General features: G+C 38.3%; 2 protein-coding genes across 2 annotated transcripts; both read right to left on the reverse strand.

The window, feature by feature from the left end:
- Nucleotides 1-524: 524 nt before the first annotated feature.
- LOC118741703 (kunitz-type serine protease inhibitor HMGS1-like) lies at nucleotides 525-1578 on the reverse strand. Its single transcript, XM_036473677.1, has 2 exons — nucleotides 1383-1578; nucleotides 525-857 (listed from the first exon to the last, which is right to left on the reverse strand). The coding sequence occupies exons 1-2, from the start codon at nucleotides 1474-1476 to the stop codon at nucleotides 646-648; spliced, it is 306 nt and encodes a 101-aa protein (XP_036329570.1). The 5' UTR covers nucleotides 1477-1578; the 3' UTR covers nucleotides 525-645.
- A 2142-nt stretch (nucleotides 1579-3720) lies between these two features.
- Nucleotides 3721-21590, reverse strand: LOC118740889 (chromosome transmission fidelity protein 18 homolog). Its single transcript, XM_036472625.1, has 14 exons — nucleotides 21259-21590; nucleotides 20455-21194; nucleotides 20161-20393; nucleotides 19739-20103; nucleotides 19441-19672; nucleotides 19267-19383; nucleotides 19093-19195; nucleotides 18873-19015; nucleotides 18579-18813; nucleotides 11034-11209; nucleotides 8488-8621; nucleotides 7672-7910; nucleotides 4503-4566; nucleotides 3721-4010 (listed from the first exon to the last, which is right to left on the reverse strand). Exons 1-14 carry the CDS (start codon nucleotides 21347-21349, stop codon nucleotides 3910-3912), a joined length of 2973 nt encoding a protein of 990 aa, XP_036328518.1. The 5' UTR covers nucleotides 21350-21590; the 3' UTR covers nucleotides 3721-3909.
- Between the last annotated feature and the right edge of the window lie 1090 nt (nucleotides 21591-22680).

The raw sequence follows: 22680 nt of genomic DNA on the forward strand, positions 1-22680 counted from the left end.
AACGGGTGTTTGTTCGCTACCCAGAGGATATGTGGATATAAATTCCGGACGTTATAAGCTGCGAAGTCCAACTTACGTGGACTTCTGCGCAAATACGTTTATTTTGTCAAATTTCAACCATAAACGCCCCACAACCAGTTTTCTTATTTGTTTAAATTGCACCTGGCGACATTGCGATTAGCTTTTTTTTTTACTGGCAAATTGTTTCAAGTTAAAAAATTTTCTAAAAAAATTTGCAAATTCCCCTCCAAAAGAAATGTCATTTTGCTCTCTCAAGTTCCCCTACTTTCCAAGTTTTTTGGACATATGAGCTCCAAAACTTGATATTGTTAAAACTTTCGAAGTTCCAAGGAACAAGGTCCCGGTCCAAGGTCAATCTATATAATAGATCAACCGCAAGAAGGTTTAATAGACCTCTTTGGAGATTTTTCGTCTACATGGGTAGTTTCTTGGAATGGACATAAATCTGCTAAAATTTCAAAAAAAAAGTATACATAATGTATTTTAATAAAAAATGCAAGATATAATATACATATGTACATATATATGTACATATAAGGATGTATGTATTTATTTATCTTATAATTATTCAAGTATTATTCGAGCAGTTCCATTCATTTTGCTACTCCAAGCCAACTCCATTACTCATTCGTTGATACGCAAGTCCTGTATATGCCGTGTCAAATGTACACAAGTGTCCAAGCAATCTTGCCGTGAGCCAAAACTTTGTCCCGGAACGGTGCGACAACCGCCTAATACATACATTTGGCAATCATTGGTGCGTTGATCAAAGTAGAAACCTTCAATTTCGATGGTGCAAACACCTTCTGACCTTGGCGGTGGCTGTAGGCATATGTCTGTTTGGGGAAAAAGCAAAATTAAAAGGAGAGAACATTAAATTTGGCAGTGATTGAACTTGATAACGTAATGAGTACAGCTTAAAACATCATACATACATATGTATGTATGTACTTGTATGTATCAGTGTTATCAATTAAAAAAAAAAAAGTAAGAAGTAAAAATAATCTTAAAGGAATATCACAAAATGTGAGATGAATAGAGGCAAACCGTAAATTAGAGTAATGACCTGAAAAAGGCATAAAAAATACTTAACGCTTTATTTTAATTGTTTTCACTGATTTAAAAGACAAAAAACTAATTTTTTTTAAGAGGTCATAAAATCAAAAATAATCCCCTGAAATCTTGTTGTTTATGGTCTGGCTGGGGGAAGCAGCCCTTATTGAGCAAAATGGTTGCCCATTTTTATAATTTTTTATATTTTTTTTTATTTTTTTCGCCACGCCTTTGCTTTGTTTTTTCTTAATTAACTGCTCACTATGTTTGTACTTATCGCCCACATCCGTCTTCACCACTCTACTTACTCGGTCGTCCACGCGGTCTAGCCGTCACTGTGGTGGTACTGAATCCAATAACAAATAGTAAAATGCAAAACAAAGCAAAGCTACGCAAATCCATTGCAACGATCAAAACAATACTTATTTAAATAACACCCGCCTCGACTCAACTCTTGTCGCAATCAACGACACAACACAACAGCGGCGCAACAAAGTTCCCGCTGGAAGTCAACACAAAGTAACTGCAGCAGCATCAGTAGCAGCAGCAGCAGCGGCGGCGACGTCGACCGAGACTGCGACAGCGCCACTATCATCACTACAATTCACTTGACAACGGCTGACCGACCAATGACGAGATCAACACGCAGCAGCTTACAGCAACGTCATTCATCCGCTCAGCGATGACAATAAACTAATTTTAATGACAAAAATATATAATGACAACAATAACGCATTATAATAATTATAACAGCTAGCGCGATAGTAATACTTACGAGGGTCAACACTGATATTCTGGAATTATATAGAAGAAAAACTTATTGATGTGTAAACAACTTAGCTCTCGGTATGGGCAAAATTTGCATTAACCCAGCAAAAAAATTGTAACTGCTTCTGCTTCTTAAATATGTGTGCAAATGAACAATTCCGGACTAGCTCTTCGGAAGCTGTTTAGGGCTACATCTGGACTTGTTCGAGACTATTTAGGAACATTTCGGGACTAGTTCAGGACAATTTTTATGGCCATTTTGGGATAATTTTTAACTAATAAGGGACCATTTCGGGACCGCGTTAAAGCTTGTTCCAAGATAATTTCCCAGCTCACGATATTTTCGAACTTTTCGGGGCCTGTTCACGACTATTTCAGGACTAGTTTGACATCATTTCGGGACCGTTTCGGTACCTGTTCAGAACCAGTTCAGAGCTATTTCTATTCCTTAAACAATGGTGAAAAAGTATATATAAAAAATGTATTTCGTCAGACGGCAATTGATCCTAGGTTCTCTGAGAACCTAACAAATAATACGGAGAACATTTCTGAACATATTTACATTCCTGACTGCAGCTGAGTCTGCAGAGGTGACTCAGCTACAGCCAGATCATGTATGTAAATATGTCCGCAAATGTTCTAATTTATTTAAAAAATGGTTTTCCTTTTTAAAAGGACTTTTTAGTCATTGATAAAAATGAAATACAACACAACCTGGACGTCTACTCTACGCGATAGAGTATATGTATGTAAATATGTTTAGTTTTACATTGTGAGATTATTTTGTATTTTTTTTTTGTTGTTTTCGGGCTATTTTGTATTTTATTTTTTGCTTTCGAAGTTCGCAATTAATTCAGGTGTTATCAGGTCATTTGGGATTTTTGTCGGAAGCCTTCCGAGGTTTTTCGTCACTTTTCGATAGTTTGCGGAACCTTCCGGGAACTTTCATGTCCAAAAGTACATTGAAATCTCAACTTCGCTTTTTATTAATATCTGAAAACAGGGACCGTAACGGTTTTGATGTTAATAATAAAAATCATAATTTTACCGTTAAATTAGATTTCTGTTTTCCGATCAAATTTAACAATTACTTTATAATTTTTATTTTGTCGATCAAGAATAATCGTTATTTTTGGATTTGTATTTTTTCGTTCATATTATAACTGTTATTTTCAGTTGTATTTTTTATGATTATAAACGATTTAAATCGGTCATAAATGACGGCTAAGAATGATCGAAAAAATAAAAGTTCCGTTCCCTACTCACAACGAGTAGCAAGCTGTACTTTTTGGGTTTTCTCTCTATCTCTGAAAGCAATTTTGCTTTTTGACATTTTTACAGGTTTTATCCAGAAAAGTTCAAAATAGCTATTATTTTTGATTGAAAAGAATCAGAAACTAATGATTTTCTAATGATCTTAAAATAAATAGGAAACAGTAAAGGTTTTTCTCTACTAAAGAAAAATAAAATATTTACAAGGAAAACTTTGTTGTTGTTGTTGTTGTTGTAGCTACAACAACCCCGCCCAGATCGGTTGGTATCTCAGTCGTTGTCGTCAAGTTCCACTAACGGCAACCCTAGGAAGCGTGCAGCTTCTGTGGGATCTGTCCACAGGGACAAGGCCGTTAGGGTTGTCGGGTTTTCCGGGAAAACTTTGTCTTTTGTTTTTGCCTTTAAAAAGGAGCGTATACGTTATTTTCTGTTTTTTATTATAAACGGCATATTCTGTACAGTGTCTGATTAATTAGGATATTTCCCTTAAATTTTCCAATTTTAGGAAAATACCAAAATATTTTTCTCTTCTTTTCTCCAAATTTTTATATTAAAAGTCCTTCGTGAGGAGTAAAATATTACGAATATTTATTAAATACAGCTATTTTCACATATGTACATATGTATATGCATATTTTGCTTAAAAAAATAAATTAACGATTTCATAGAAGTAAAAAATATGTGCGATTTTGGAAAAGAATCACCACGACAGCGTTTTCACCTAAAAGGTTAAATATCAATTTAGATTGTTGCTTTGCTATCGCCTTAAAACTCTGTTGAAAAAGATGTACCCGACTACAGCAGCTCGTTCATATGAATATCCTTGCGTACAGCGTTGTTGAAACCCTCCTTGTAGCGATACCAGATGGGACTTTTAACAATAGCATCCGTTTTACCTGAAAAATTTGAAAAGAAAACAAAAAGGGAATTTTAAAACATATATATATATATGTACATACTTTATATTATTATTAGTGTGCATCACTCTTCATACAAAAAAAAATTGGCAATGTTTTCAAACGGAATTACAAAATGTATTATATTTAAGAGTTTCGCCAAAATATTTCGGAACAATATTAAAACTTACGTGAGCTGGGCATATTTGAAAAATATTTTTTCTAAAAAATCGCCTCAGATCATAGAGAGGTTTATGCTTAAAAGCTTTGCATAAAAATTTTAAAAAATTTGGATGTATTTTCAAATCAGTCTAGTAGCTCACTTATGTATCTTAATATGTTGCCAAAATATTTTGGCAGAAGTCTTAAAATATAATAAATATATTATACCGCAAGATTTTTTTTGTGATGCACCCTTATGTACATACATATGTATATATAAAAGAATTCAAAGCAATCAGTAAAAGAATAAACAACAAAATATAAACTCACAATCATCTCGATGTCCACCAGCCGTTCTATACTGTATGCGTCCAAAGAAATCCTTTGAAATGACCTGTTAATAAATAAAATAACTTATGTAGATCAAAACCTCAGTTGGTAACTTTGTTTGATTGTACTAGGATATTTATCTCATTTAGTGTGAAAATTGTAAATCCCTTCCCAATATCAGTTACAAATTACAAGCCATTCACTGACCAAAATACAATAATTTTTCATTAAGCTAAAAGAGAGAGCAGGCGCACAAATTTTTACACGTTAAAAATAGAGCAGAAGAAAGAAAGCTCATATTTGATGTGAGAGAATGGTGGCATGCAACTTGGCAACAACATAACAGGGCGACAATAAATATTTGTTTACTCGACTTGCAGACGCTATTCTTAAAGCCGCATCATTTGTATGCAATCCCCTTATGGATATTTGCACGTATGTATGTACATATATGCAAGAAGCAACGGTAAGTTCCTTAGAAAAGCCAGGGAGGATGATGTGACCAGTGAAAGATTTCATTTGGAATTGTGCAAAGTGGGAAGCTGTGCTGTTTGTTAGGGATGATGGTAAAGAAATGCATTTCAAAGAACTGAGATGGGATGGGTCCAGTCGCTGATGGAAGTAGTCTTGGAAAGTATTGATTTCACGACGTTATACGGAGGGAAAAGAAGCATTTCAAAAGTTAGATTTCGTGGACCAATGATTGGCTGACATACTTATCTCCTTTATCAGGCAGTTAGCTTGGTCTACTGCGATAAACTGAACGTCTAGTAACCCAACAAACATTTAGGTTAGAGAACGATTCGAATTCTAATGTGTTTCTCTAAGGTAGAAGGTTAAAAGGCGATTAGAGAATAGCATAGGGGACTTAGTTCTCAATATCGAGAAAGAGATTAGATATCTAATCGTTTTCTAACGTTGAATTCTAATTGGTTTCTAATGTCTAGTGTTTTTCTAATCATTCTCTAATCGAATTCTAACATAGTTCTCTAACCTGATTTTCGATTCGAGAACTACATTAGAATTCTAATGTAAAATCAAAATATTTCTCTAACGTTAGAGACTGTGTTTGCTCGAATTTGTTAAATAAAAGGAATATTGGACCTTTTCATGTTTTTATATAAACGCGCTTTTCTTGTTTAACTGAATTTGAGTAGAAACTTTGCAATCGATTTTTAAGCAACTTCGCGATGAACTAGAAATATGTATGACAATATGCGTGTCAGGCAAAAATATTTAGGAAGGTTTTATTTTGAATAGGGTTGCCATCTTTTTTGAAAGCCAAATTGAATTAAGTTATACACAAGTTACAAATATGAAATATTAAATAATTTGTTAAAAACTCTTTAATGTGAACATTTCGAAAAATTTTGAGTTATCCGAAGAGGGTTGCCATCGGTTTAAAAAGTTACATTCAAATAAATTGTTAGTAAGTTAAATGAACTATTAAAAGATTAGTATCAATCGAAATGGTTTTGATAAGGCTTCAGTTCTACACAATATTTAGGAGGGTTGCCATATATTTCACACAAAGTTAATTGAAATATGAATCACAATGTCAGGAGACAGAGATTTACGAGATATTTTTAATTTAGCAATAGTTTTTATAAAAATTAAATAAAATAATAAAAACTATATTTTTCTTATGAAAACGATAAAAACTAAAAACTCAAAGAAAATTGACTTAGAAAAGGAAAAAATTTAACTAAAAAAATTTATAAAAATCATATCTATTAAATAAAAAAATCAAATGAAGTTCCAAAAAAAATGTTTAACATAAAAACTAAAAATTAAAAGAAAACTAAATTAAAAAAGACAAATAAACTAAAAAAAGCAAAAATAAACTAAGTTTTTAAAAAAAAAATTTATTTAAAATATATATTTTTCTTTTTAAAACAATTAAGTCTAAACATTCAAGAAGAAATTAAAAAAGCAAAAAAATAAAAAAATTCGTAAAATTTTAATGAAATTAAAGAATTTTTTTTTAAACAATAAAAATTAAAGTTTACAGAAACTTAAATTAAATAAAAATATACAAAGTTTCTAAAAATCAAATAATTTAAAAAATATTCTTTTCTTTTTAAAACAATAAAATCTAGTGATCAAAAGAAAATTTAATTAAAAAATTTTAATAAAGCAAAACATAATTCCTTTTTGTTATAATTATTGTGGCGTATTAATATTTACTTTTAGCAATTTTATTGAGCCTTGTACCACGTTTTGTTTGTTAGGAAAAATGGAAAAGCAACAAGCCCGAGGATTCGAGCTTCGTATTTCTCGAAAGGCCCGTCAGTGCTCACTCGAAGATTGCGACTGGCCGAGCAGCGCGAGCAAATGACGTACATACATCTCCATTTGGAACTTGCTCAAGTATTTCCTGTCAAAAGACTTTTTACGATGAAAGTTGGGAAGGGAGCTTTTTTGTAAGACTTTCGTGCCAGAAAAAAAACAAATCTTTCAAACTACGATTATCTTACAACTATCTTAATCAGCACAACCAAGCCTACAGATTAGATGCGCCCCACTTTTTTTCAATATTTACTCTCATAAATTGTTTGTAAAGATTATTGCTCAAATTTTCAAATCAAAACTTATCAAGACTAATTATATAGGACATATGAGTCTAGGAAAAAATATTTACACTTTTTAGTCTATGTATTTATAAAAACGTGGTATGTATATTAAAAAGTTTTTTTTTTCTTTTAATATTTGAAACATACTTCTTGTACTTTCATTGCTTCAATCTTTTGCTCTAAGTACATCACATTCGGCTACTAACTCTCAATTAAAGTTGAAGGATATTTTGGAAAATTTTGCAATATCGTTACATAAATTTCTTCGTAATCGAAGAAAGAAAGAATCCTTCAACTAAAATTTCGTATATTGCATACAAAATGCTTTCCAACGCCACCACTCCTCAGTCAAGTTATGTATTTGGCATGCAAATGCTAAGCAGCATTTTACTTAATGAACAACTTTTCATCGTTTGTTCATAGAGCAAATGTAAATTTATGGTATAGAGCATATAAAAGAGATAGTTTAAGATATTGACTGGCGTTAGGTAAGCACGATAACATACATACATATCTATGACAACATGCGGGCTAGGGTCCATACCTCACTGTTGACTACATACTTATCTACTCTTCACTTACATATGTATACTTACATCTCTCTTGGCATTTGCATTTTTATTATCCACTTGCTTGGCCTTTAGACGTTGCAAATGATTTGGCAGACGTTTTTCAGCATCTTTATTAGCGCCAGCAGCTGAAGCAGCATTAGTGGTAGTTGACTTACTACTCGTTTCAGCGCCTAAACGTGGCGTTGAACGACGTATGCGTTCTAGCTCCACTTCACGAGCAACCAGCTGTCGACTAAAGTAGTTCAATGTAACACCAATATAGCCTGTGAAAGAGAAAAACCAATTAAGATGGCGATGAAGGAAATTACAGTGAAATGCACTTTTGAGAAGAAGAAAGAATACCTATCTATATATATAGCAAATACATGCGAAAATGAAATCTGTTTACTTATTGTTTGAGGGAATTTAGTTAACGAAGATTTTTAATGCAAATTTAATCTACGGTCGCTGAAAAAAAATAGGCACAGATAAATTTTCACATGAGCAAACATTTTTTTTTAATTTTTGATTTTTTTGTTGAAGGAGAAAATGGAATGAATTCTTGAAACTTGCGCAGTATTAAAAGTGAATTGGCAACAAAACTGCCCAAATTTTTCTAGAAATTATGATTAAAAAGTTTGAAATTTTTATGGCGGGTTTTTTTTTTAATTTGGCGATTTTTTTTATTCTTGAAACTTTGGGTGGCATGGCTTTCATTGTTGTATAAACTATTTATATTAAGAAAAATAAAAATAAAGGAAAAATAATAGGTCAAAACTTGTAAAGAAGTAGTGTCACTAATTATGTGGCTACCGCTGTACATAAATTTGGCTTTATCCTTTTTAAGAACCTAATACCTACCCGGAAATTGTGCCAAAGCATCCAGATCGGGTTCCATTTGAAAGACGTATGAACCTTCAGCCGCCTTCACTTGCGTATATGTCAATCCAAGATCGGCCATAACTGTAACGGCATGATAGAGATCATCACGTTCTCTGAAACAAAAGAAGAAAAAAAACAAAGCAAAACAATAATAACTTTGAATGGACAATGAATATTAGAAAATTTAGTTGAATTATTTATTTTTCTTTAGAAATTACTTGGCAATCGTCAGTGATCTTTCTATATCTAAACCACGGAAAATTAAACAAGGGAAGCCATATCCCTGCTTCTTTTAAATTTTTTTTCTACTGAGCCTTCAAAGCTCATCACAAGACATCGTCCGCCTCGCATTCTAGTAGCAGATGCGTCAAGTTTCTTCCGGCACATCGCAGTGACGACAGTAGGCATTTGAGCTAATGCCAAGGGTGCCTATGTGGGTCGCAGCCGTTATTATTAGCTTAAACTTTTCTATTGAAGAGTGATTATCTAGCTTTCTAAAATTCTTGGCGTTTAACTCACTATAGGTTTTTTGGCCACCGTATACAGTGCGAGCGCTCTCGATGAGCTCTTCTAAGCAGTCGCTCCTCTGCGCCGTAGGAATTCTCTTGGATAGTATCTGGTCTTAAAGCAAGGAAGGATCCAGGTCATGTTGGGTGGGTAGCTGCTGCTTTCATTGGCAGTCTGTCAGCCTCCTGCTGTTATAAAGAATACACTAGTTAAACCTTGTGTCTTCATTTTGATTTTACCCTCTCGAAATCTACTTGAAATCACTCTGCCATTACTTGTTCTCTCTCTCTCTCAGGAAGAGGGCTTTCTTTGTGGTAATCACTATGTACAGTAGCGTCAGGTCGAGGAAGTCCTAAGGCTGCGGTCGAGCAAATGACGCTGGTAGGCGATCAGCTCATTGTGGCGAACACGGTCCCTTTCCCCATATGTTACTATTGGTCTATGAGGGTGTACGTTTATGATTTTGCAGCCAAACTTCTTCCATTAAGACTCGTGTTGCTTTTCTGACAGCATACTACGTAATTCCCTCATAAAATTTTGTGCTCAAAGAAGACCCAGAGATATTTCACTTCGGAGCTAAATTCTTTCTCGATTATGATTGCTTTGGCAGTGTTGATATTTAGGCTCACCGTGCCGCACCATCGTCTAGATGGGATAAATGCTCTTTGAACATTCTCACAGACAGTATTTAACATTTTTTTTATTATTAATTACCATCAGAAGAAACAGTGCCCTCCTAAAGGCAACCTCTCGCAATTTTAGCTGTATGATTTTGTTGCTCACTGCTGTTTCCACAAATCTAGTTCGTAGCTTTACTCTTCTTTTGCGCATCGGGTTGGGGGCAGCTACGTCGTTTTTGCTAAGCCTCGATCAACGGCTTCATGTGAGGTTTTGTCAAAGACTTATTCAATGTGAAAAAATGCACATAGTGCGAAATCACCCACCTTGAACGCACGTGCGATACTTCATATAAGCACTCAAACCAAGTAATATAACCCCTCTGCATCTAACCCCCAAGGTTGAACCTCTTCCAAACCGCGCTTCCTGGTCCTAACGTTACTTGAGCTAGGCGATAGTGGGTAATGGCCTAATCGATCTTGCTTTCGCTTTTAATCGGCAATCATTGCTTTACTGCGAGTTTTTGTGGATTTAACGGTGCTTTAAGCAGGGACCGTAACAGTTACAACTTTTATAAAAAAAAAATCGCAATTTAATAATTATTTTTTTACTTTTATTTAATTACTCCTTAAATAATCGTTATTTCTGACTTTTATTTTATAAATCCAAAATAACAATTATTTTTGATTTTTATCTAAATAATCTGCAAATAATAGTTATTTTTGATTTTTAATTATATATCTCTTACATAACAGTTGTCGAAGACTTTTATTTGTAAAAGTCATAAATAAAAATCAGTCACTGACCTATATTTTTTTAAATTATACTTATAAAAGCGTTGCCAGATCTAAAAATTGTCAAAAATCAACGCAATTTTTTAACAACTCAAAACTTGCACTTTATTATACTAGAATTTAATTGGCTATAAAACTGCACACTCAACAAAAAAAAACCTGAAAATCTGGATAAAAAGTTGATAATTTAGACGAAACTTTAAAATTTAAAAAATTGGCTTCTAAAAGATTTTTTAGTCAACTTTTGACAACAAATTTGAATTCTTAGGTTGAAAATCTGCAAGAAAAATCCATAAAATCAAAAACCAAAATTTTTTTTGTTGAAGCTAGCCCGCAAAGTATTCATTTTTTTCGAAAGTTCATTTTTCAATGCAATTTTTTTGGGGTTTGAATATAATGATTATATTTATAAAGGCACTATTTTTCCCTCATAGGCCATTATGTCATTTTGTTCATCGACACTCCCAAATCGTACACTGTGCGCCGAGTTTTATGAAAAACTATTATCAGATGTTCGAAATTTTATAGAGTCCTGTATTAAGCTACCAGAAATACTTTTGGTGGTTCTAATACTTCAAATAACCATTTAATTAATTCCCTACTCACCTTTGAGACAGCAATTGCACGGCCACCGAACGAAATTGTGGCGATAATATGCGCTTAAGTAATGGTACAGTGTCCACTAGAATGACATGACCCTGCCCCAGACCATGCATACCCGTAGAAATACCTTTACGAAAAGCTTGAAAAATGTTGCTTTGGGTGATGCTCTTCTGTCTGAACTGCAAATAAGAAGCAATGAAAGAAAAAATGTGAATGTGAAAAGTACATAAAAGAATAAGTAAGGTGAGGAGAAAGCAAAAAGAAGAAAGAGCATAAACGATATAAAAGAGAAAAATTAATAAATAGCACCCACAAAGTGCAATTTAAAGTAGGTTTAAAAAATAGTGCAACATGTATGTACACACGAGTAAGTATGTATGTATGTAGGTATGTATGGCACCATTGCGGTGGCGCAACGAGCGCAATTTTGTTAATTGCCAAATACATTTTTTATTTGCTTATGAGGCATAATGTACGTCGACGATAACGACGACGAAGGCGGGCAATGTAAAGCAATTGCCTATAAATGCCTCCTAGGTGGGCAGTTAATTATGAGAAAGCTTTGGTGGAGCCGTATGGGCGCTGTTTTAGACCGCCCAGCATTTGAATGCATACTCGCATACAGCATAACTTGTACTAAGTATGTTTACACTGACTGCATGAATATGAAATTAACTCATAAGCTTCAAACACTTAGCATTTCTAAAGCGCAATGTCCAATGCACAGTTGTTAAGTAGGCAAACAAACGTTCAGCGGGGGTAAAACTCGTACATACCTATAAAGGTGGGTAGATAAAAGGTTAAATGCTTGATGTTGCACTTATTCATTACATTTTCACAAATTCTTTTCTAACATTCTTTGTATGCAGCATTCCTTTGAGTTGCAAAAAAGATAAATATGTAGGTATGTACGCTGGCTGTTGGGTCATTTCGCCTTCAGGCTACATATGTCCATTCAGCCGCAGCAGTTACTCACTGGAAACCGTCATTAATCTCGTGATTGCATTTAGAGTGTATAATAAAAATTACTTATTTCCTGATTGTATGATTATTATGACTGCTGCTTTGAAAGACGTTCGTTCTCCCAAGAGCGAGTAGCAGCGGAAAGAAGTTGGCGATTGTTAATGGAATATTGCAGTATTACTTAGTATGCGAAAGCCTTAGATGACCTGCTTGAATATGGCAATATTTGATAAAGCTCAGTAAAGCGTAATGAAGTTTGCATAATTCATAGCACTCTGAAGGTCTGGTGTGACTCTAAGTAGATTGTTACTGACGCATTTTAATGCCTGGTAGGCGATTTCGTTATGAGTAGAAGGGAAGTAGAAGACAGATCGAGTATAGGTGTATTTACTTTTAATCAATTTGTAATTGAGTCAGCGAGTTGAGAACTGTTGTTGAATGTTAACAAAAGAGAGATAAAGACCTGGACAACTAGGAGTAAAACTGGAATGCTCGGACTACACGACTGGAATGCTACTACAAGGCATCAGCCTTTCCCATGACAGTCGGGTCTACGTTACCGGAACGACCCAGATCTATATCAGGCCAACCCCTGACACTCCAGCTCATTCCCTACAAACGATTTTGGGAATATTTATGCTTACAGCAACCAAGCAGCAGCAAAAAAACCCGCCAACATACCCTCGCTTTGCTTCTACGTCAAGGGCTTAGTACCCTCGAGGAAAGCTCTCAAAAGCAATCAAATCGGGGATGGTTAGTTTAGGTTAGGAGGGCGTGTATGGAATATTCCACACTTTCATTCGCAGACAGAATTGTCCATTGAGAGTGTCAAAAGAAGACACATACCCATAACCGAGTGAGTAGCTAGGTACCTTCTAAGAATAATAGAATTAAAAATTGCGCATTTCTCCGGGGGATGACGTCACGTAGTAGCGAGTAAGGGAGATGAAGGAGAGAAACAATAGCGTCGATTGGCATTTCTAAACAAATCGTAGTTGTGTTCATCTGGGCGAGAACAAACTTAGCGCGGACATTTCCATGATGACGTCACAGGAACAGCTGATTCTGTCAAATTCGCTAAAAACAAAGTAGCGGTACTGCTGAATGCGCCACGTATGTCTCTTTAGATCGTGAGTACTTTCAATTCATAATTTTCATTGAACAAATTACTATCCCTAATGAAGCCGAGGAGATCCAACAGTTCCACCTCCGCTATCTAGCCCAAACTGTTGAAGAAGCATGAATACAAGTGCTTAAGGCGCTTCGACTGTAGACCCGGACAGAAAGTGGTCTTCCTCATTCTCATCATGGCAACTAAACGGTGGTCGTATGTAATTGTCCGCTTCTTCTATTGGCATCTATGTGTCGTATCTGGCCATCTTATCAGCCGGCTCATTTCCTTCAATACTTTTTTGTCGGGAGACCCAGTAACACCAGCGTGGTGCGCCATTTCCACACAATTCCTAATTTCACCATTTTAGACCCCACTGTTTTCAGTTCTGATTGACTATTGACAAAGATAGTGGCTTCATCTTCTGGAACTATATTACTAAGTAAAATACTAGCCGGCCTTTCTATAGCGTACATCTCTGCTTGGAAGACACTGTAATCGTTCGGTAGATGAAAGGACCGATTGATCTGCATGTATTTCGAATAAAGACTGGCTCCGGTTCCGTGTTGCATCTTTGAACCATCTGTGTGGATGGATATACCTTTTTCTGCTACCGGCAGTTCTCTCTGGTCACGAACCCAATAGGTACATGAATACTGAAGTCCCAAACAGGAGTAATGTAATCAGTGCTGGCTTCTATGTCAGCTTTAGTTCCATTGAGCCGGCCCCTTTCCTTTCATTTAGTATTCACCTGCATGCCCAAAATTAGTTGTCTTCCTCGTAATGGCCTCTCAGAGCCTGAGAGCGCTCTTTGCAGCCGTACCATGGATGAAAATATGTAGCGGTTGCAAATGAAATATCATGTTAAGCCCTTGTTGTTGTTGTTGTAGCGGCTACAACAACTCCGTCCAGTTCGGTTAGACCCTCAGTCGATGTCGTCAAGCTCCACTAACGGCAGCCCGTTAGCAGGGGCGTTAGCGTGGTGGGGTTTAGAGGGCATGCGAAGAGATGCTGTGAGTCATGGGGCGACTCTCCGCATGCCGGGCATTCATTTGGGATATCTTCGCTTAGCTTGCTCAGGTATGAGTTCAGCCTGCTGCAGTAAACAGAGCGCAGTTGGGCTATTGTGGTCCGAGTCTCCCGAGGCAGACGAAGTTCTGTCTCGTCCACTTCTGGTGGTTGTGTGCCCATAACGGCATTCACAGGTCCCGGGAGTCTACATAACTCGAGAGTGCCTCCCTGTGAATGCCGTTCAAGGCCTGTCGATAGACTGTCGGGTACAGAGGTTGTTTGATGAACCTCTGACTTCGTCCGTCAGTTCGTATAGATGCCTCCTGACGTGCCTGGGCGAAGGCTCTTCTGCAAGGAGTTGCCTGTTTGGGTGGCCACATCTGTGGCAGACTATCGAATGTTACTCCGAGTATCTTCGGTATGTTCGACGTCGGAATTGGTGTATCATCGACGTGAATTCCCAGTTGGAGTCTGACCTTCTTCGTCCAGGTGGTAAAAGGTGTGGCTGAGGATTTTGTAGGGATTGTTTTATTTTCCTCGGTTTGCTCGATTTGTCTCTAAAATATACCGACGAGTGACGACCACTCAGATAATTCGCCGACCACCGTTTGAGTCCCTGTGGGAGAGAGGAGGCCTCTATGTCTTCTAGTAGCGTTGAATGGCTGACAGTGTCGAACGCCTTAGACAGGTCCAGCGCTATTAGAATGGTTCTCTCACAGGGGCGCTTTCGGTTTAGGCCACGAGTTATCTGGGTATTTATGGCGTTAAGTGCTGTTGGGTTACTGTGCACTTTACGGAACCTATGCTGATGCTTCGCTGGGGTCAGGTGGTTTGTAATGTTCGGGAGTAGCAAGGCCTCTAGTGACTTCGCTACCGGGGAAAGGAGGGTTATCGGACGATAAGACTCTCCTTTGTTGGCTGGTTTCCCCGGTCTGAGCAGTGGGACCACTCTCCCCATCTTCCAGATGTCTGGATGACGAGAGTGGCCATTGACAAGTTGAGGACCTCCGTTAGATACGCTACTCCCGCAGGGCCCAAATTTTTCAGCATCAGCATGCATATTCCGTCGGGTCCAATGGCTTTGGAGGCTTTCGCCTTCCCGATGGCTACCCTTACCTCATCGCTGGTGAAAACAAGAGGCGCACTTGGTTTTGGCAGTTTGTGCAGCCTTCTGGTCACTCGACGTTTGGCTATATCCACTGGAGGATGCAGGATGAACTGCCGGCTAAAATAGCTTGCGCATCGCTCCGGGTCCGACGAAGAGTGTTCACCAACAGTGTTACCGCTGAAAATTTTTCGAAAGTCGCAAAAAAAGTGTCACAGCCGGAAAAAAGTGTCTTCAAGTCATTCAAATCGTTTATACCATGTATGCAAAGTCTTTCACTATTTTACCCTTCGAAACTCAGTAGGGAATATTCATAGTCGAAATAAAATCCACTCTAACGTTAGCTTTAGCTTTTTTCAACGGGAAATCTGCCAAAAAAAGTTACTTAGAGTAGACTTTATTTCATCCATGACTCTGCCCCATTATTTCGTCACTAGACACGAATAAAGGCGCGAGCTCAAAAGTTGACGGCGAAAAAAGACGCATAAAAAAAGTTTAGCCTCAAAAACTCTTAACATACTTCACCGAAGTTTTGCATAAGCATCTTTTTTCGCAAAATTTTTTTACGTGACGATTTTTAATAAATTGTTAATGGACATCATAATTTTCTGTCAAAAAAAGTTTTTTCTCTTAAAATAATAACCTATTGATGAGGGATATATTAAAAGGACGCAATATGCATATTTTGCATTTAGTATGAAAACAAAATTGCAGTTAAAAAAGTGCTTACATCATTAAATAAATAATAAATTCAACACAAATAAATTGCGGGAAATGCTAAGCTACAAAAAGGGTGCATTAATTCATGCTACTTCTGGACATTTATTCGGAAAATATTTGACATTCTAAAAAGGTTGAAATCAGTCAAAATCTGGCCACGGGTAATTTTTAAGTGCCTACAGCATTTTTAAACACGTAAGAAAAATATAATTTATGAAGGAGTTGTCAAAATGTGTATATAGAATTTTTAGATCAAAGAAAAGGGGAAAAAGTCGCATGATTTTTTGGAAAAATGTCAAAATAAGCCCATTTTTAAAAAGTCGGTGTCAAGGGGCATCGACCTTCAAAAAGTGTCAATTTGACACTTTAGTCGCACAACGGTAACACTGTTCACCAAAGTCTATTTCAACTCTGTCGTCACGCTTCGTCGGATTGGACAGTGAACTCACGGTTGACCAAAGCTTACTCACACCAGAGGCGAAGTTGCAGGTATTCAGATGCTCTTCCCATTTTTTCCGCTTATGTACGTTCACAAGTTGCCGAATCTCCGAGTTGAGATCCCTAATGCGGGGATTTCCGGGATCGGCCTGACGAAGGTTGTCGCGCTCATCGGCTAGGACAGCCGCTTCTGCAGGAAAATTCGGACGAGGGTCCGAGATGCATCCCGCTGGGATGAAGCGGGCTGCAGCAGCAGTGACAACCCTGCAGAACTTACGTTCACCTACGTGAACGTCGGTTGGTATGGGTAGTGCAGTGAAGGCGCTTTCAGTAACATCCGCGAAGCCTTTCCAATCAGCTTTAGAAAAGTTGACATAGGTCCGGTGATCCGCGGAAGCAAAGTCGGCTGGTTTATCAATCGAGATGATTGTGGGCAGATGGTCTGATGTTAAAGTCAGCATAGGTCGCCATGCTACGCTGTTTATCAGAATAGCGCTGACTATTGTTAGATCTGGCGAGCTGCATCAGCTGCCCATAATCCTGCTGGGTGCTTCGTCGTTAATTGTGCAGAATGTCGAATCGTCTAACTGCTCAGCCAATTGTGTTCCCCTACGATCGTTTGACAGGCTTGAATGCCAAAGATCGTGGTGCTCATTGAAGACACCAACTACCATACGGTTTTCACCTCTGAGGAGCGCACCTTTTTCAGGGTGATGATATCCTGCCGGGCAGCTGGTGGCAGGGGGTATGTATATGTTAAATATTTCGAGCTCGACATCGCCTGACCGGATGGCAATTCCCTGACAATCTAGGATAGTATCCCTGCGGTCGATGTCCGCTTCGATAAGACGATACTCCACGGTGTGGTGCGTGATGAACGCTAGGCCTCCATCATTGTCTCACTTGCGATCTATTAATATTCCGTGCCGACCCATGAAGACTGTTATCTCCTCGATCTTGCTCTGAAGTCCGTTACAGTTGAATTGTAAAATCTTCGTGTGCTTAGGGAGACATATTGGAATGTGGGGTGTTAGTTATGTGTGTTGCCGTGCCGCCACATGCTGTGCTTGCTGCTGCTGAGGCTGTTGCCCTGTGGTGTTAGTGGGCGGCGTCGCAGTTGGGGGTTGCGACCGAGCAGCACAGCATGGGGCCTCATAGTCCCTTGTCCAATCTGGCGTGGTGCGCAGTCTTGAACATGCCCTAAAACAGTGGTCGGCATTCTAACACATTCAAACGATTCAATAAGTGAGACTGTGTGCGTTAAATGCACTGCTCAGCTGCCGCTCTTCGTATACGTGTGAAACAAACACGTGCTCAGAGAGCGCTCAGTGAGCTATGGCGTGCTGACCACTGCCCTAAAGTGACACCAGCCAAGGCAGGTGTTGCACTTGACTAATGTCACATTACGGAATATCCTGGACTGACGCACCGTGCAGATTGTCGGAGGAACTAGGAGTTGTTGGCGGTTGCGAATGGGTGGTGGTGCAGTTGTATCTGTAGTGTGGTATGTTGTGTCTGTGGTATAGTCTATTGTATTGTGTTGTGGTGCGGTTGTTTTTGTGTTGAGTTGCTCAGGCGGACTCTGTTGTGCCGTGGAGGCAGCTCGATTGGCGCAGCAAGGGCCAACGTACGCAGTGGTTCATTGCCTGCGAGTCGTGAGGCCTGAGCAAACTCGGAGATTGCTCCACCCATTGCACGTGTTGCATCCCTGAGTAGAAGTATGCGAAGAAGAAGTAGCCCTATGGACGTACAACTTTTGAGGGATTTCGCCGACATAAACGGGGTTAGATCGCCGAAACAACAGCCCTTGGTCGGGTAAAACCCCGATTCGTTCCGGTACGTAGAACCGGCTGTCGTGGGAATGCGAAGAAATGTCTCGAATCGTGGGGTGTCTCTCCGCATGCCGAGCACTCGTTGGGCACAACTGTATCATTTCCACGACCGCCGGTTCTACGTACCGGAATGACTCGGGTTTTACCCGACCAAGGGCTGCCGTTTAACCCCGTTTAGGTCGGCGTAATATTGCAAACGTTGTTCGTTGCAAAAATGGTCTAATAGTCGAATTTATTTGAAGTATAAAAGGGTCGACACAGTCGGTACCAAATAAACTATAGATGTAAAGCTGCCTTTAAATTAAATAAACAATAATGCACAGCCAAATTAAAAGCAATAGAAAATCTTTGCATATTTGTGAACTCACCTCAAAGCCTTTTGTTGGAAAGTTTATTTTCGGCCAAGCGAGTGAGGCAAACATTAAATGCCAGGCGGCGAAACCAAACTGCAAATAAGGGTAAACTGTGTAGTTTTGCAAATGATTAATTTGATTTTGGACAAGATCGGTAAAGCTAAACCATTTTGTTGCCTCAACGACAGCAGTCAAGTTGGGATCTGGCATTTTCTGATGCAAATAGTTTTCAAAAACTCCCTGCGTTAGACTGCAAAAATATGGCGGTTCTTAATTTACCTTAATATACAATTTTTCAAGCTCAATTACCGTTCATAATCTCCGCCACCATGGACAACATATAATACATGGCGCACGCGTGTACTAATCGACATGTCAGTCATTGTGATTTCAACATCATCCGCATTGTCGGTGTGTTTGGATTTCCCCAGTTGCTTGCGAGGGCGTTGTATCTATAACAGTGATTGAAAAGAGAACAAAATTCTGCATTCCTTCTAAAAACATTAAAATAACATATTTCGGAACATACCCTAAATACAGCACCCCATACATCGAATAAACCTTGTTGACGGTCTTTTTGTCCCAAGTTGGCATTAAGCACATCTTGCAGCGTTAAGGCTTTTTGCTGCGCACTAGAAAAATATACAAAATTTTGTAGTGAATTTCATATATAATTTATATGTATATAGACTTTGTATATTACTTGAAGAACTGCAGTGTTGATATGCAGCATCGTACATCATTACCCGATTTCTCGGCCATTGCATACAATGCACTAAAATCGGATTTCATGCGTTCCCTTTGCGCTATTTGGAGAAGTCTGAAGAAAACAGAGTCATGTCAGTAAACCGTTTGCTTGCTTTAGGAATCAACTCACCGCTCTGTTAGCCGTGAGGCCTCTATGGGTGGAAATGTTACAACAAATGCTATTTGACGCAAGGGTCGCAACGCTGGCTCATAAATATCATTGCAAATACAAATGATTGGACGCTTAAGAATGTTGCGTTCCGCTTTGCCTTTGGCTTTAGCTTTCGCTTTGTTTACCGCATTGTCGCTCACGAATTTAACTAGAAATTCAATCGACTGACGCGGTGCACCATCGATTTCATCTACAATGTATTATTCCAGAAAGGATCATTACTAGTTTATATAATAAAGAACATTTTTTTACACACCAAGCACAATGCAATTAGGGCGTCGATCTTCATTTAGTACTGATGACATTTGTGTACCATTTTCCAGTGCTTGCTTGAAAGCTTCTGGACTACGATCATCGGAAGCATTTATTTCGCGCACAGCATAGCCGGCATGTCGTGCGATTGTGTGCGCAAGCGTGGTTTTACCCAATCCCGGTGGACCACAAAGCAAAGCGACTTTTTGCATAGGCCGACCATGCTCATCCACATTGGTATCCAACATTTGTTGAAATTTTCTCTTACGCCAACCGCCATTCGATTCGAATTTACCAGTGCGTTTATTAAATGTATTTAAATTGTGGCTGCTGCTGTTGGCATTCGGTTCGTCTTTCTTTTTGAATTCTCTGCAAAAGATATTTATTAAGCTAGTGAATAACTGCATCTAGACTAAGCAAATTCACCTGCCAAATACCACTTTATCCCACATTTTAAGCCAATACAATAAACTGCGATTTGTCGCTTCGTCAGACAGCAAATCAATATATTTGCGCGGCTTATATTTCTCCACCCACAATTGTTCTTCTTGATTTGACTGGTTTCCTCTTGGCGCTGATGAACTTGTGCTTGTTGTTGCTGCTTGCGGTTGCGCATCCTGTTGTTGTTGCTGCGAGGGTGTAGCCGCACGCTTGAGTACCTAAAGAAAATAATTTGGGTTGATTAAGCAAACTTTTTTCCGCCATCTCAAGCGTACTTACAATTTCATTTGCTTCAGCCCATATGCGTTGCTTATTTTCTCCTAGTAAGCCATCAAATTGCGTCAAAGCGCGAATCTCCTCCAGCGCACGAGCTTCATACTCCTCTGAATGAAACCGAACGAAAATGCGCTCATGATCCCCTCGTTGCAACACCTGAAATGGCCACTGCGGTACTGTGTACGACATATTACGCATTTTGAAGTCATGCAGTGCTCTTAAACGGGACAAATCGTCTTTTCGTACAGCTTTATTAACCTCCTGCAACTGTCGGCGTGTTTCTAGTATTTTTTGAATCATTTCCATATCACGTTCCTCTTCGGTACGCGCTTTTTTGGCAACAGGATCTTCGTATGTTTCATTTTGATACAAATCATCTATGTCACCAAAGAGATCACGTTCTAGGCGTCGCTTATTGCGCAATCCCATGCCCTGCAACTCGAGCGCGGGTTCATTGGGTTCTTCATTGAATTCATCTACTGGTTCACATTCCGGTAATGGCGTCAAGCACACTACTTCATCTATAGGCGCCAGCGTCGCACGCTGTTTATTTGTTGCAAGTGGTGTTGATGAAATACGTTTTTGTGGACCACTAGGTGTACCAAATAGTCGCCGATTAACTAAATTACCCGTGTTGCTCCCGGTTGAGATTTGAGATAGTTGCGGAGAATTGATTGTATCGATTCTATTTACGGAATTGAAAGTGTTGTTGGAATTGATTGAAGTGGAAGGCGCGAAGAGCTCTGCAAATGTGGGAGCGTCATATAGGAAATAGGAGAAGTGAAGTAGCATTCTCATTATACTCACCTTTTTCGGCAGGGGGCAACTCTTCTAACATTTCCAATTCCTCCTGATAACGAAGCTCGAATTCTTCCTCTTCGTCGGGATATTGATCCATGTTGAGATTTTAATTATATTTCAGCTAAGTAATGGTCTTATTTTTCGGTTTTGGTGGGGGAAGAGGGTGGTAGGGCCTAGATTTTCCGGAAAACGCCAGGTTATTTCACCGCTTGTTGCGAGATCCAATTGCAACGGAACGGCGTGGCTTGTAGCGAATGGTTTTGCGATATGATCGTAAAAATAGGATATTTTATTATCCAGTTTGCTACACGAGAATATAAAATAAAATTATTACCTTGATTTCGTTAGTTTGATAAGTGTTTCCGTGAATCTACTTTATTTACCAAAAATACAAAAATGTAAACAAGTCAATTGTCAAAGTTGGCGCCAAATTGACTTAAGTGCTTCCAATATTATAAAATCAGTGCTGCCAAGTTTGTAAACCCTTATATGTCGCCTACACTGGCATATTAATTGCGTTCCAGCAGCAGTACGAATGGCAGGTTTTGCAGGATATAATGGAACAGCTGTTTTCGCCATTAATATAATTATTCGTGCTGCTGCTGGAACGCAGCTATTATCATGCTTGATTTAATAGGGCAATTAAACTAAACGCGTAAATGCTTCGTAACCACATAGCGGTGGCTACAAACAAATGCGATACTACCAACATGGAGAACTAGATATGAAACTCTTTTTTTGTGAGAGCGCTGTGAAAGTGTGTATTTTTTATAACGTTTTCCAATAGAGCCACTGTCGACGAAAACATATGTGGGCATTTATTGAGAAGTTTATGGAGAATCTTTTGATTAAACAAAACGAACAGAAATTGTAATATTTTTCATATCAGTTTTTTATTTTAGGGTTTAAAATGCTAGGGAAATCGTGTTTAGTTACAAATACTGTTTTATAGCAATGTTAAAAAATGCAGGCGCAATAAATCCACTGAATTCAAGGTGGTGCATTTTCCACACATCTAGTGGTAGCTCGCCATTTCACGTAACAGCTGTTTAGCTGCCAAAGAATTAGCAGTGCTGCCAACAACGAAAACGAGTTCCTGGGCGCGCTCCATGAACAAAAGACACAAGATCACGCCTTAAGGATTAAGTTATTTTCTAGCTTTCGAAATCTCGACGCCATCTTTGTTGTAAGAAGTAAACAAGGAAGAGAACAAAAAAAGCCACGTAATTGTTGATCGCAGGAATAATCATTTTTATTATGCAAATTCTTCTATAAATCATGTCGTTGTGTTAAATTATTCTTTACCTTATGTGTGCACACGTTGTCACAAGCGAAAATTAAGAAAATTGCAGTAAAAAGCCACCACCAAATTGTAAACAAGGAACAAATGTAAATAAACGGCTAATGTCAAAGTCGCCCAACTTTTTT

The sequence above is a fragment of the Rhagoletis pomonella genome, unplaced genomic scaffold (genome assembly GCF_013731165.1).
Source record: "Rhagoletis pomonella isolate Grant_MI unplaced genomic scaffold, Rhpom_1.0 Rhpom_scaffold_00006, whole genome shotgun sequence".
NCBI lineage: Eukaryota > Metazoa > Arthropoda > Insecta > Diptera > Tephritidae > Rhagoletis > Rhagoletis pomonella.

Bases quoted from the DNA above. Each gene is read 5' to 3' on its own strand.
- LOC118741703 (XM_036473677.1), bottom strand. From the start codon at position 1,476: ATGGATTTGCGTAGCTTTGCTTTGTTTTGCATTTTACTATTTGTTATT. The intron at 858-1,382 runs GTAAGTAGAGTG...TTCCCCAAACAG, and splicing joins TAGACCGCGTGGACGACCGA to ACATATGCCTACAGCCACCG.
- LOC118740889 (XM_036472625.1), bottom strand. From the start codon at position 21,349: ATGGATCAATATCCCGACGAAGAGGAAGAATTCGAGCTTCGTTATCAG. The intron at 18,814-18,872 runs GTAATTGAGCTT...ATATTTTTGCAG, and splicing joins GGTGGCGGAGATTATGAACG to TCTAACGCAGGGAGTTTTTG. The intron at 8,622-11,033 runs GTGAGTAGGGAA...CTTTTGTTTCAG, and splicing joins GTGCAATTGCTGTCTCAAAG to AGAACGTGATGATCTCTATC.